General features: G+C 42.4%; 1 protein-coding gene across 5 annotated transcripts; it reads right to left on the bottom strand.

The window, feature by feature from the left end:
• Nucleotides 1-21: 21 nt before the first annotated feature.
• On the bottom strand, nt 22-15,044 carry LOC133392684 (uncharacterized). Of its 5 annotated transcripts, none has more exons than XM_061653188.1 (6): nt 14,846-15,044; nt 13,774-14,068; nt 5,681-5,761; nt 2,180-2,278; nt 1,100-1,161; nt 22-1,026 (listed from the first exon to the last, which is right to left on the bottom strand). In XM_061653188.1, the coding sequence occupies exons 2-6, from the start codon at nt 13,886-13,888 to the stop codon at nt 451-453; spliced, it is 933 nt and encodes a 310-aa protein (XP_061509172.1). In that variant the 5' UTR covers nt 13,889-14,068; nt 14,846-15,044; the 3' UTR covers nt 22-450. The 5 variants fall into 5 exon arrangements, with proteins under 5 accessions (XP_061509172.1, XP_061509168.1, XP_061509169.1 ...); XM_061653184.1 differs by having other exon boundaries at nt 13,774-14,071; XM_061653185.1 differs by having other exon boundaries at nt 13,774-14,108.
• Nucleotides 15,045-15,915: the final 871 nt, after the last annotated feature.

A 15,915-nucleotide genomic window follows, 5' to 3' on the forward strand; every position in this document is an offset into this window, starting at 1 on the left:
TTACAAAAAGCTGCATTTCCATTACTTTTTAGTCCCGTCTTTGCTTTATTGCTATTATTTGCCTTGTTGTAGTTTCGCTCTATGCCTTGCACATCTAATAAATAAACCCTTCCCCTCGTTGTGTTTTCCATTCCTAGCTGACCCTTTCTTTCAACGTTTCCGTATTTTGTTCTTCTTTGCAACCTAAAATAAGTACATCCCACTCTGGTACGCCGCAACAATCCAGCCAATTCGATCACCGTTAACGTTTACGAAATTTTAACAATACACAGACGCACCTCCGAGCCGCATCCGTAAAGGAAGGTAAATAAATAGTATCAATATCACATCCTAAAACCGCGAGAAAACTATTTACAAACCACCGTGTGTTGTCCACAACTGAACCTCTGTTTTCGAAGGCTTTTTTTAACAAATATAATACACGATCCACTGTGAGCCACTGTGCTCCAGTTAGTCCAACGACACGTCCGACAGCTGGGCCGTAATGCGTTCCTTGTCCCACTTGCTGACCGGTCGATTGGTACGTCGTCTTACATTCCTTCGGCCACTATCGACCGTTCCGCGTGCCCGTTCGCTTGTCGGCACCGGGGTGGCTGATTCCGTTGGCTGAACGGTTGTGCTTGTGCTGGCAGGAACGTCCGGTGTAACAACTATCACTCCCGGTTGCTCGTCTTGCGGGTTGGTTTCCTCCTTTGACGCTTCCCCGGCTCCACTGCTCGTTTGTCCTGATCGGGCTTCGTTGGGCATCGGTTTGAACGACGCAACGGTCGGTTGGTGTAGTGCCTTAAGCTGACTGATCCGTGACTCGAGCACTTCCGCCGGAAGTGTACCGATCGTGTCCTCGTACTCGCGCTGCTTGTTCATCTCGTACAGCTGCTGCAGCTGGTTGTAGGCGCCCTCGTTCATGATCGGTGCCGGTGGCATCAGCGAGTCCCGCAGCTTGTCCTTGTTGAACTGCTGGCGCTGCTTCGTCTGCTTGGACCAGGCCTGCAGCCAGGAGGTGGAACCACCGGGACGGGATGGGTTCTGGAATCGGAAAAAGAGAAAGGTTTTAGTAAGAGTTTTTAAAGGTATTGAGGTTGAATGCATTGCTTCATACCCGAACCGAGTTGGCATACTCGTCATTGTCCACGTAACGTTTGCTGCTGCCTGCTGCTGCTCCTAAAATATAAAATAAAATAAATTACCAAGAAAGTATATCATGAAACACAGATTGTTTTAATTCTGGATATCATTTGTTCCAATTTTTCACTATAGTTTTTGGATAAGAACACGTATCTTCAAGCATTTTGAACTATTTTTCAGTGTTCACTTTTAAGTTGGCGAATGATCGGGTATCTAGCTCATCATAGTCCTTGAAAACAAATCAAAATTTAACTATTCTAGTGAAACGAATTGGTACTAATCTCCCCACAACTAGTAAAGATTTACTTTAATCAAGAGCTACGTAGGACCAAAGTCTTGAAAGTTGTTGACATATTCATATCATCAACAGGGCGTTCAAGGAACGGTTATGTAGCAACAGTATCTTGAAGGCTTGTTTCACATCCTGTTGTATTGTTGTAATTTCATTATCTTAAATAAACTCTCCGTGATCCCCCAAAATTCTTTAAGTTTGGAGATTTTTTCATTAACTTATTATCTCATGAAACTCTCTTTACTTGTACTTCAATATCTCCCTTCTATTTGCTGATAGAAGAGAACGCATATTTAAGAGTTATGGTATTAATTTTCATTTATTTGTTTTGAATTTTAATCTTCTAAAAAGTAAATTAATATCTTCAAAAAAGTAAATCTACACCTCAAAATTGAATAATAATAATCTACCCTCAATTACATATAAAATAAGTAGAACCTTAAGACTATCATCAAGGACTCAATTTATTAAAAGAGTTATAAAGACTAAAACTTTTAAATTTCTGACACAACTCATAACATCATTTAAGTCAGTTTTTCAACCCCTAGTTCACTGGCAGTTACGGACAGTTGCAAACATTTCTGGGTGCTCTAGAATAGTCTTTCATTGTGGATTGTCTTTCATTAAAACCAACACAATGATGCTGACTTTCCTTCAAGTTGGAATTGTTTCTTGAAAGATATTTAACTGTCCTGTTTAAAAATCGCATTACTTCACGAACTTAAAAATCTTGCTCTCCCCTTGCCCCTTTCAATCACTTACCAATTGGTCGCGTATTAAGCTGCGGTCCCAGTTCCAGCTGCACCTGAAAGTCGGCATGCTCACCGAGACGGAAGCCAAAGCCTATCCGAGAGTCAGTTCCTGTTGGCGGGGACGGGAGGAAGAGGAACGAAGAGGTGAGAAAAAATCATTGAAAGATCAAAGCTCCTCAACGGAAGTGAAACCGAACCGGTTAAGAGCCGGTAGAGCCAGACGGATGGGTAATGGGTTGCAAAACCTAGGACGATGTTGATGTTTTATTGTGTTGTTGCGAACCTACGCCAGCTATTGCCTCACAGGCCAGTTTAGTGAGAGCTGTAGACGAGAAACGGTCGGCTATAACTCTTCCAAGGACAGCCTTGAAGCAAGTTCTTGGTTTGGTTCGCTTCGGCAATGAAACCGTGCCCCTTCCAGAGTTTCAGTTCAAGATTAATTAAACTGTTGGAAGGTTCAGTTACAAGTTTAAGTGACTTGTGTTGATGAAGTTACTTCATTTCATGGAGCCACTCCAATCAATCTCTTTCCACTTTCAATTGTTATTTTCATTGGACGTGAAACTGATCCCAGCTTTGTTTGGGATTTGATTACTCCTGCAATTAATATCAATCAACCTCCAATTAATCAGAAGGGATGCCCTCTAGCATATAAAACGAACGAAGAACGCGATACATATCTAACCGCCCAACAGCCGTCCGATCATCTCATGCTGCGCAAGACATTTTATCGGATCAACACGATCAATCACGATCAATCCATCCGGAGACTAGGGAAGGAAGCAGCGTGTGATCTTCAAATGACAAAACTTTCCACCGGCAACTATGGACCTTGGGCAGACGGCATAGGTGAAGTTTGCTTAATTTCGTTTTCACTGCCTTCCGTTTAAAGCTGGGAATGGGAGAAGATGGCACACAGATGTCGTAATAGCCGTAATTGCTGAACGATCGTTTGACTGTAATTGCTTAGTTCCTGCATTTCTTGTTGCAAACGATCACGATGCATGTGGGACTCCCAAGACAAAATCTATAATTTTAGAAAAGCCTCACCATCGGATGGGTTGTATGTTTTCTGTTCAAAGCCCAATTAAATGTTAGGAAGCAATTCATCTCAAATTTGCTACCCCACACCCGATCGGCACCAACCACACCCAAAGCACACCACTAAACTCATGCACCCCATGCTGTAAAAGTACACAGCGACATGCGACACAGCGAGCCGCGGTCCAAGCATGATGTTTATTTGTATGCTTCACCCCCCACGCTCCTTCTTCCAGCATAGGCCCCCGTGAACGATCACCATTCCAATCCGTCCGGATGTCTGGCGGTTCGGCCGCCCCGGACGGATGCAAACAGAAAGGGAAAGTTGTCCCACTCGTCGTCGGACTGACGACGGCTCGTTTGTACTACGCGCCCGTTGTGGCTGGGTGTTTGTGTGTGTGTGTTTGAATGCCATTTATCGTCATTCGGTTTGTGGTCAACAACAACAACAACGACAGACACAACTTCCAATCAAGGTTTTACATTTAATATGAAGAAGAGAGAGAGGAAGAAACAACACATACTATCACACACACACACATACAGAGACTTCAGGCGGTTGCGATTAGCATTTTTGTGCAACCAGGTGCATCCGCTGTTGAAGAAGGGTGAGTGAGTGATCGACTTCTTTTTCTACTGCAGCCAGATGCAGTGGCAGGTGAAGCATGATGTCCAATGATGCTTGAGTGTGTGATTGGCGGTTGAGCGATATTGGATGGAGGGGAGGATTAATAAACGGATGTGATTACACTTTATGTTTAAGAAGCTTGTATGACTTGTATTATTGAAAATAAAAGCTTTACAGGGGTTTCCAGGAGTTCTCATAGTTCCTTTCCTTGACTTCCTTGACTCTTTCATATAGGAAGTGAACTTCACATTACGAAAATTTAACTCTGAAAAATTCCTGTTAGATTTGTTCAACAAGAGTGCTATTCAGTCCAATTCCCATTACATTTCACGTAACTTCTGAATAAGCCTGTAATAGAAAAAGCGGCAACATACATAAAAAAATGTACAAATTGTAAATATCTCATGTTAATTTCTGTTTTACAATATCCTTAAATAAATTTGAAAATCATATTCAGTCAAAAATTGGATCAAATCCATTTGCATTTAATGTTTAATATAAATTTATTATATTGATCAATTAAACCAAGTTGATCGTATTTTTGGCATACCTTCCAACCTTTGTTTTTGATGCTTTTTTGTACTCAGTTCCAGATGCAATGATAGTGGTGAAAGTGTTGTTTACAATTGCGCCTAAGGGGACTGTTCGTCGTGATTATTTGCATGAGTCATTTGTATTTCGCTTTACTGTTCATTGTCTTGAAAGTAAGGAAGCTCAGACGATTTTAGTAATTTAATAAAATCTTATTTTACTTATATTCATTTCCTTACCCATGTAGTTCATCTTTGTACCAATCTTCTTCTTCTTCTTTGGCTCAACAACCGTTGTCTGTCAAGGCCTGCCTGTACCACTAGTGGGCTTTGGCTTTCAGTGACTAATTGATTTCCCCCCATAGCAGGATAGTCAATCCTACGTATGGCGGCACGGTCTATTTGGGGATCGAACCCATGACGGGCATGTTGTTAAGTCGTACGAGTTGACGACTGTACTACGAGACCGGCTCATACCAATAAATCTTTGTACCAATAAATCAATTAATTTCCATAGAATCATGATTGCAGTTTAATAAATCATGCTAAGATTTAGTAAAGAAAGGTCTATTTCAACAGGATATTGTCTAATTTGAACACATCTCTTAGGTTGTAACTTGATCAACACCTAAAACACTTCACAATAACACTGCAGTGAGCAGCTTTTATGTCTATATGGCCACCTCACATCCGGTTTGCTTCCAAACGGATCCATTCACGCCCACTGCACCCTGTGAGTCAGACAATCGAAACTCAACTCTCTTCCGAGAAAGTGTCACTTAAACATGATTCGTAGAGGCGTAGAATCTTACTTCATTTTACTAGAAAAATCCCATAAAACGTCACCCATCTCCTCCCAAAACAGACTGTTTTGTTGACCTGCAATCTGCGCGCCAATCAGCAAAACAACAGTCAAAACAACAAGCCGCACCGTGATGGCTTTGGTTTTCAAAATTACGAAATTAAGCACCTGGCCACCCATGGGAGGAAATAACGGACCGAAAGACCACCGCCCGCCTTCTTCACTATTCGTTATGCCCTCGTACGCATCTCTTCCCATTTCTTTCGTTCGTTCGGTCACCATTAACCCCTTTTTTTTTGCTTGCCGGCACGTTCCCATCTTTCGGCTGCGGCCGTTCCCTGCAGGTCCCTCTCAGATTGATCAAAATTACATAATTTGTGCTTCCCGAAATGCGTCCCGTCGCTCGTACGCTGTCCCTCCTGCCGGACGGAGATTTGCATTCCGGCCCAGAAAAACCGGACCTCCACGTGCTTTGGATGGTGGGATGCTCTCTCTCCCCCGTTGTCTTACCTTTCTTGATCGGTGGAATGTTGGAATAGACCAGGGAAAGTATCGATGGCAGCTCCTCCGGCACGATGAACGCATTTGTGACTGTGTGGAAGAGAGGAGAGAAGAAAAAAAACAGAAGTACAAAGAAAATGAGTAATGACAGTAGAAAAGAGAGACCCGCCCGGACCCGGACGGACGTGGTCAGCGGAATTACACGGGCGGATAAATAAGTGAAGATTTTAATAGTCCAAATGGTGCGGCATACACAAGGGGCAAAGTACTTGATTTTGGGGTACGGGAACAAACACGAACGAAATGAATGAAGATGAACCTGGGGAGCGCGAAAGGAGATGCATTAAAGCTAGGCCTTTTTGATTAAATTATTCAACCGTATCTGTTGCTTTTCGACTTTTTCCCCCGAAATTGTATAAATGTACCCTTTCACGCTGTTTGTGTGTGGTTTGTTTTGCACACATACACACATACACACATACACACAATTTCATGATTATTTTTCTGTAGGTAAATGATGCATAAAGTAACCCAAAATTGTGCAATAATAGTTATCATACTTGGCGGAAAACGAGAAGGTCCAAGATTTCTGACATTTTTGCAGATTTCTTTCTTCGCTTTTGTGATTGCAATCTGGCAATTTGCACGACTTTTTTGCGACTTCACATTCACCTGAAACTTCTCAGCCTGACGGCAGAAAGGCTTAACTATTTGATTTATTGCTTGACAAATGTTGCATTGTTTCAGTGGCTTATGACAGATTGTTTTTTTTGTTTGTTTATATATTCCTCATAGAAGGCATATTTTAGGTTGAGTATTTTTAACTAAATAAGATTAAAAAAAATCACAGTGATTATTAATTTTTCATATTCTTCACACTTTATTACCACAAAGTACGTACAATGTGCCACAAATTAAAACACATGCCTTATAGTCGGGAGAGCCGAAGAACATGTTCGATGGTTTAAAAGATAGTTCGATGGTTTAATAAGAGGCAGCTTAAACTAAATCCGAGAAGGCAAAACTGCTGTAACTCGCGGACCCCCCCACTATCAGTAATGTAAACATAAAAATAAAATGAACTTTAAGAAGAAGTCCGAGAAGAATCATGTAAAAATCGTGTAACAATCGTGCAAAAAGCTTTAAATAAGTTTAAAAAGTAAAATTTTAACATCATTCGGCCCATTTCTCTTTTGAGATCGTAGGCTAAATCATTCAGCCTATCAAAGTGAATATACATGCAGGTAGGCTTATCCCAAGGTGTATATATTTGGAAGAGTCATTTTTATCGCTTCTTTTCTTTAATGAAGATTTTAAGAGTGTTTTGTACATTCGTCATGTAACCTGAAAGCCTGTTTGAGCAAAAGTTTTCACCCGTCCTGTCAAAAAGTGACGTTCAAATTTAGTTATACAAAACATGCTATGGGACCACCTGGTCTACATACACTTTTGATTCTATATTCCACCACCTGATCGCTTTAATGCATATTGGGATAAATGTAAACACCACCTTGTTTTGCCATTGTTTCGAGTAGGTACTCGAATCTAATTCTAGCTTTGAGGCTAACATAATCTAGGCTGAAAATCGCAGGCTAGCTTTCTTCTTCTTCTTCTTCTTGCGAGAGGGGATGTATCCTCCTATGTTGTTCAAACGCTTGTTTGAAACAGCATATTCAGAGGCTTACTCTCTCTGTAAAGACTTCGACTATCTAGAATCATATAGTCGACTTCGACTATCTAGAGTCAGGCTAGCTTTGTGTGTGGTTTTGTATGGAGTGTTGACATGATTTCAGTCTCCAACTGTCAAACTCCATAAAAAAGCTGACTAGAATCGTGAAGGGCCCCATTAACAGTGAGTAAGTCAGTTGAAGCTTTTGAAATATCATATTAAATTTCAAGATTCATATGGCAAGATTGGTTATTAATATTAATCTTTACCCTATTTACCCTTTTTTTTTAAATTTAATGTAATAAATTCAACTCGGAAGAGAAGGGGTTCCATGCGAATTTCATGGCCTTTTAAATAAACAATACAATATATTATTGACTAAAAAAATAGTGCAAACAGGATGTAGATGTATTTATTTTTAATATTTGTCAAAAAGGTTCCACAGACTACTCAAACCAATTTTGATTCAAAGACAACTGCCTGTCTTCAAGCCATAGCATTTCCACTTAGATACTGCATTCATCTCAATTAAAATAAAGACACATTATCATCAACTCCAATGGTCCCAGTGCGCTGTAGAAAGCACCCTAGCCCAACATCGATCAAACGTGTCGAACATGATCATCATCATCTTCATCATCACCATCCTCAGCTGTAGCGCAATTCATCTTCAATGAACACCTTCAAAACTCATCTCATCCTAATAATGACGTTAAGATACCTTTCTTCAAGTGTTTCTTCGCTTTGCTTCGGTACCACCATCGACAAAAAACAGGCTTGTATTGATCGTTTTCAAACGGTGCTGTAATTCACATTCAACAAACTCACTCAATTACCCCCGTACAAGCATTGCGGCTATGGTTATGGAGGGCATAGACAGTCTGCTCATTTATCATGCCACTCCATTCAAATGGTGTTTGAAATCGCTGTTTTTGGAGATGATTCGAGAACCAGCCCTACGCATGATTAATGGCAAAAGGGAAGCTGCAAACATTCTGGACAAATTGTGCAGACAAAACGAAAAACACAGCCCCAACCCAACAACAGCACAATAGTGCCACAGTGCTGGTGGCTTGAGAAATCTTAAATTGAAGTCATTTTTCTTCCTCAACTTCACGGAGCGCGCATTTACGTAACAGTGGGTTCGATCGATCAAGCAAACCAGTTTCGGCCCAACCCTGACGCATTAGTGGCGCGTAAAAGGATCTTTTACTAGTCGGGCCGCCCGCAGCCTGCCCAGTGGCCACCGGACTGCATCCATCAGACAAGGTCTGCCACTGCCAAACGGATGGCGATTGTAAAGACCTTGGCACGACGCGAAGCAGCAAAAACAACGCGCGTCCGAACGCGCTGCATAACGAAGGACTTGAACGGGCGGATAGAGCAGGAACCTGTTCCACATTTCTTGGGTTGTGTGCTGAGTTGTACTACGATTTAAACAAATTCACCACACACACATACACACACATACAAACAGACAATTTGCACGATTGTGGGAGGGATTGATGTGTTCCGCGTGTAAGTGTGTAAGAGTGCGTGATGGTATGTGTGGCAGGGTTAGTTGAATTTTGGAGTACTTCCAAGCGTGCAGCGAGTGCTTAGTTTGTTGCGGCTGGTTTGGGTTGAGTGAACAGTAATAGAGTGGTTTGAAAGTGAAAACTAATCGATCGGTCACGAAACTGATTAAATCAGTTCGATCAAAACCCCGAATGCCACCTGACGTTAGACGGCCAAGGGGTTTAGTTCCGCCATTGTTTTTTTGGGGAGGGATTGTTAAACAAGATTTAAAATGTATTTTCTATTCAATGTGGAAACGTGGATTGAAAAGGGAATAGAAATACGGAAACGTAAATTGAATTTAAAACACTAATAAAATAATTAAGCAATAAAATAACAAAAATATGTCATTTTATTGCAATTAACTACAACACAAAACACAATCATACACGATCATCTGATCGTCTGGTTTTCCCTTTCATGACAGCAGTTGGTGTAATCATAAACCACAAGACCACTACACACAAGATTGATGCAAATGTTGATGCAAACGCACACGATGCACACTTCACTTCTGTTAACCTCTCAGGCTGCAAAGACATTGCTTGGAGACAATGTGGGTCAGCACCACTAACGAATAGCAGCGAACAGCCTGCTAATGGCACACCGTAAAGTGCCTAGTCAATATCCATCCTAAGAGGCCACTTTGGCCACGTTGATGAGCGACAAACAGGTGAAATCGTAGTAAAAACCTCGTTAAACACGTGTTTTAGCCTCGTTGAAGGTGGTAATGCTTGACGCAAAAGCTCATAAAACCAGCATAAGAAGGGCTTGTAATATGCTGTTAATATGTTGATTATTTTCCATTACTTTTAATGTGCAGTTTTTATACGAAAGAGTTGATGCATCAAATATCTCAACCATGCGATCAATTTATTGTATTATTCCCAATAATTGTGTGCTGTTTAAGATGAAATATTTCAAACGAAGCTGCCTGACCTTTCATCACGACCCAAGAAACCTGAATTAAACTCGTTCTCCCTCCCATAATAAATTGAATATTAAAGTATATCTCCGCTTCATAAAATGCCTTTCACAAGTTCTACCAAATTAATTAACGCTTCCCCACCTGCCACCTCCATCCGTGACGCCCTTGTTACGCAATTAAGAGTGATTTTTGTTGTACCCCAACCTTACCCACTTTTTTTTAGTTCAACGCCCCTCGTTCATTCGCCGATCGCACCCTCGGATCAATGCGCAAAGGGGCTACCCGGTCAACGCATGGTGACCTTGCGAAAGCTAAAGCCCCGACATCTTCCACAAGCGAACTGGGCTGCATTTAAGTCTTGTTTTTTTTGTCTCGCTACAAAATGGACGGGAAATTGTTTAAAACAGATTCCACCAACAAAAAAAAAACAATCAAATTGGAGCAAAAAACGACGCCTTCCTAAATGAGGTTACACTTTGTGCACGGCTTGTCTGCCGGACACGAACAGCCGGGCAGCCTCCAGGAGAAGCGAACGACGATGATCGTGATGATGATGAGGTTTGGCTGGTTCGCTGACGTTTACGATTATCGAGTTTTGTGTGCGATCATGCTTAGCTCATACCTTCAGGGGAGGGCCATCGGGAGGGGTTTGGTCAGTGTAAATGGAGGCTTCCACCACGTGCCGAACCTGTGAACGGTGTCAATGTCGTTCGGGGGTTTTGGGATGTGTTATTGAACTGCACAAATTATCTCACGCAAACCGGTGCGTTGTGTTAGCATTCATGATGCGTAGGGAGCATAAAAAACCTCCCCTCCGGTCATAAAACTCGAGGTCGAACTAGAGGTTTTGCCAACTCTACGGTGCAGTTGCTTCCCAAGAAAGTTCCACACAAAAAAGATGGGAGGAGAATTGCAATCATCAATCTGTAGGCATTTTCACACAAAACTGTGGTTGAAAAGCTGCCACTTTTTAGCATAATCCTGCACGCTTCTTTAGACTATACAAGCTTTCAACTGCACACAATCATGCGCTCGTGGGGGAACCACATTAAAGTCACATCATTGAACGATCGTGTCACATTGTATGCAGCTCTTCTCATAGGGTCATCGGCGCTCGGGGGCATCATAAAATGCAGCTTCTTCTCACAACCATAAATCATGCAATCGCGTGCAATCGCTGCTGAAAGTGCCGTCAGCATAAACATGGTGCATTGTACACTGCGGCGTGTAATTATGGAAATTGTGTGGAATTGAAAGTGACGACACAAGATCGCAGTTTATGTTTAAATGAGTTATAAAAGCCCTATTGCAAGCTGCTTCATGTAAATCCCCCTTATGTAATTTTCTAACATTGTAATGGTTCATAAATCTACTCACTTAGTAATGCTTCACTGCCTTTAATTATCCCCTCCTAATAGGGACCAATCAATCAATCAACAAACACTTTAGCCCAAGGGCTTCATTTTCACATTCCCCCAAAAACTGGAAATCTACCCCGGTGATCGGTGGTACAAGAAAAGTCATCTCGTTTATTTCATCAACGGAACAGTCCCACAGGCTTTAAAACACCTATTAAGACACCTCCGATAACTAGCCACCACCAGGGCAAGCGATCCGATCGGGCATTATAATACGCACCTTCGATTGCGTAGCAGACGGCCATCATCGTCAAACCCCAAAACGATTGCCGCTGGCAACTTCACAGCTTCTTCTCCACCGTAAGCAATCGGAGCTAAACCCCAACAACTAAAGAAGCCGCTTCAATACCGCTCCGCGCCCAAAGACGCACCTGCGTGAAAGTGAAAACGTATTAGCGTTGATAAATGTGCCCACTTGTTCGGTGCGCAGTGGGCACCGTCTTCCCCATCAAACGTGCAGCTTGGTGCAGGTGCCTGTGCTGCTATCCATCGGCATAGCGGGTGCTAATCAAATTAAATATTACGATGGACATCGCACGGTGGTGCTGATGGATTTGTTGAAAAGGTTAAAATATTGTCCAATTTAGGGTGGAAGGCGCATGCGTAAAGCAAAGCAGCCGCCCCGGGTACGGTAGCACAAGCTGTCACCTTTTTCCTTGTGTGCTGCACACCATGTGACTGACTAGCATGAGATGGAATGTGAAAGATGACTTCTTAATTGAGGGAGAGAAAAAATAAGCCGTAAATCAAATTTATTTCCTGCGCCAGCCTTATTGGGACGATGCAAATGGAAGTGACTCCCCTTTCATTTAAGTGCAAACAATCGAAGAGTTTGAACGGCCCATAGCGGGATGCTTTTTAGAGGACCAATAAAGGGAAACGGTTTTAGGAACTGTGATACAACTTAATTAAGACGTGATTCATCTCGGATGAAAGTATGCATCTTATTTATCTTTATAGCAAATCCTTTTCAGGGCACCATTTTCTGACGAATTGAAACAAACTGTTCATGCAATAAATAAACAGTCAAAGTTGATCCTGGTCATGGCACTGATATGAAAATGTCATATTACTATTTAAATAAAACAGATGTGAAAAGCTGATTAGAATATGAGCTGTATTGCTACAATTCCATGCAAAATTTATGAAATAATTATGATCATGTCATCAAGAATAGTAAATATTGATTTAATTAAACATTGCTAAATCAACATTGAAATAACTCAATCCATAATTAATGATTTTTTTGTTCTTTTATAGTAAAAAAATCTACAAAAAGCAGTTTTATTAAAAGTTTTATTGCAGTTTTAAGCAGAGTTGCAATTTCTTATAAGTTTTCAACAGAATCCTGGTCACGGCACCACAAACAGAATTTAAGTTGTTTTTAGGCTGTTTTCTGCCTATTTCATGTACAACTTTGGATGAATCCTGGTCACGGCACCAATAAACATAAAAATCAAAATAATTATAATGTATATATTTGTAATACTTGCACTCTCCTATGCAGAGGACATGATCATTCATAGTGAAGATATGGTTTCCTTTCTATTTCATATGCTACTCCATAATAAGCCACAATATTTTTGCATCATTTTCGCTCAAAATCGCACAAACGTCAACAGGTATTGTGCAATTCATCAAGATATCCAAGCAATCAGCATCGATCGCTCTGTTGCTATGTGCGATTTGGCACTAAACCCCTGCTCATCAACGATAACAAACGTCATAACGAGCATGTGCTTGCAGAAAAGCTTCCACGCACCAAAAATCTCCCCTCGCTTTGGCCTCCAGTTTTCACGTTTCACCTGTCTCTTCCGTACCGATTTTAAGCACGCATCGATTGCACAATTCCGGTGCTTTCTTTTGCACCGAGCAATTGCATGAGCGGAAGAAATTATGTGTGTTTGTTTGTTTGTTTGCCTGAATAGGGGTGATGTTTTGTGGAGCATTTTTTTCTCCCGATTGATCGAAAAAACCGATGCACCACCATATCTCGAGGATCGTTTGGCAATTGATACAGTAGAGTAGTCGGTGTTGTCACTCACAACAAAAATGCAAAACTTATTTAGTGATAATAGACAAGCCAAAAGGGGAAAAAGGGCTCAGATACTAGTAACAGCGGCCCGGTACACTCTCCTTTTCTTCCTTTCGATAACACGCTTTTCCGTTCCGCGTTTCCGCACCGAACGACAACGATCGTGCGCGCGCTCGCTCGGATACTCTGCACGCGCACGGCGAAGGGGCGAAGGAAAAACCCGTTTTTTAAAGCACGTTCATTTCCCTTCCTTTCATTTTCATTTGCACACACAAACACACACACGTAATGGCACATTGCTGGTGCGCAATGGGAGTCATAACTGCGCAAACCTGGCTTGACTTGGCTGCGTGATTGAGTCATAGTTGGTAGGTCTGGCACCTCTACTTTTTGTTCGCGGTGACCTTTGCAACAGCGCTGTATGCTGATGAAGAAAAGCCCCATTTCGGATGATTATCTTCTCCTGACCCCGCTGGTACACCCGGGCACACTTACATGAGACGGCATCAAATGCCAGCAGGAACAGCAGCAGCAGCAACTGTCCTGGCCCGGCCGCCAACGGTCGTGGCCTCCGTCTCGCACGCAATCCAATTAGCGCTCGTTTCATCATCTCGCTGCGGCGTATCACGATCTTCCTTTTTGCCGTGCCGCGTTGACACCCCGGGGACGAACGCTGGAGAAACGTTGTTGTGTGTGCGTTGTCGATAAGAAAATGTACGATCGCCAAACACTCTAACACCAATTCGACACAATTGCGCACACCATTTTCCAAAATTCACGCAGCGGCTGCCTTCTTTTTTTGTTGGTGGATGAAAGGAAAAAAAGGAACACTTCACAGTGATAATCAGGAATCAGGGGCAATCACACACACACGCACGTCTAAAGCACTGCACCGAATTTACTTCCCCTCTTGTAAAAATGACTGTTTCACCCCCTCTTTCTCTCTCACACACTCACACACAGTGCTCCAAAATTTAGGGGTGAATTTCTTTCGCTCAAATCAATCACCTCGTTTGGCTGGTGTGTGCAATTGCTTCGATGCGCAATCCGGTGGTCCGATAAGGAGGTGCCGCGTGAAGACCCTCTCGGCGGCTCCAAGGGGGAAAAAGAGCCAGAGAGAGAGAGAGACTGCGAAGAAAAAATAACAAAACTTTCTCACTGCGGAATTTCGATTTCGAGCCGCAATACACTAGCTCACCCCCTACACACACACACAAAAGCACACACACACAGAAAGACGCGGTTTGGGGTCTTCGCGGTTCGTCTTCACGATCAACCCCTACGATCAAGCAGGCGGGGTGAAACGATTTTCTTTATTGCACACGGCGCCGTTACCCAAATAAATACAAATGAACGCCGAAACCGAGCACTTGATCACGCACGCACACACGCTACGCGATCGCGGGTCGGTATGAATCTCTTCAGGTCAAGATGGCAGGGTTGTTTGTGGGGCGGTAGAAATGCACGCAAAAATGACAACACACAGTTTGAGGGATGACAAAAAAAGCACACCGACCGACACACACACACACGAATGGACAATTTTGCAAGTGGTCTCGCAACCAACCGATCTTGTGATGTTGATGAAGGCGCGATGATCGGTGTGGCAACCGACTCTTCGAACTGGGGAAAGAACTGCACGCTGCGGCAAGCGACGAACCGCTCGAGTGGTTGGATGGCGAGTGACTGAAAACTGGTTGGGTTTCGGGCACCCGCGTACGCATTCGGCACCGACCCGGTCGGTGGCTCTCGCACACACTCTCTCGCAACGTGGGGCGAAGACCAGCGCTGGTGTAGTGGATCGGCGGTCTGCGGTTGCGTTTGAAAATCCATCAGCCTGACGACGACGACGACGACGCTGGTAGTGGTTATGATTGGCCGTTTTCTCCCCATGGGTTGATCCTAACACTACAGTAGGTGAATGGGATGCAATGCACGTGATAGCTAAGACTTCGATCAAATTCGATGTGAATTTCATGGCAAAAGTAAGCATTAGAAATAATGTTTGCAAGATGCCTTTCATGATTGAAATCCATGTTTCACTTTTATAAAATTTGACTAATATTTTGGAATCGTTTATAAATTAAAGTAATAAAACGGATTGATTGATTGATCGATTTTTAACTGTAGTTTATAACAACGAATCATAATAAGTTTCAGTAAGCAAATGGACGTGTTGATTTCTTTTTAAAATCACTTTCTACGTTCTTATCTCTTTCATACCTCGATTTTTGTTAAATTTAATCCTATCGTATTCATCGTTTATCGGTATCAAGCACAAACTATTGTGCTTCGTGGTACTAAGTAAGTCCGAAGGCTAGGACCCAGCATGACCGAAGAGATCGTCACGTCAAAAAGAAGAGGAATAAGTTTATCATTTATCAATTGTCAAGTAGCTATACTAATGCAAAAAAAATGCAAAAATGCCGATCTGGTGGTGCAGTAGTCAACTCGTACGACGTAACAACATGCGTCATGGGCTCAAGCCGATACGTAGGACTGACTATTCTCCTCTACGTAATCTATGAGTCACTAATAGTCTAGCCCAATAGTGTTAGAGACAGACTGACAACTTGTTATTGCGCCAAAGAAGCAGAATTATAAGCAGCTATATTAATGCTCGTAGTTAGTGTTGGG

The sequence above is a fragment of the Anopheles gambiae genome, chromosome 3 (genome assembly GCF_943734735.2).
Source record: "Anopheles gambiae chromosome 3, idAnoGambNW_F1_1, whole genome shotgun sequence".
NCBI classification, from domain to species: Eukaryota; Metazoa; Arthropoda; class Insecta; order Diptera; family Culicidae; genus Anopheles; species Anopheles gambiae.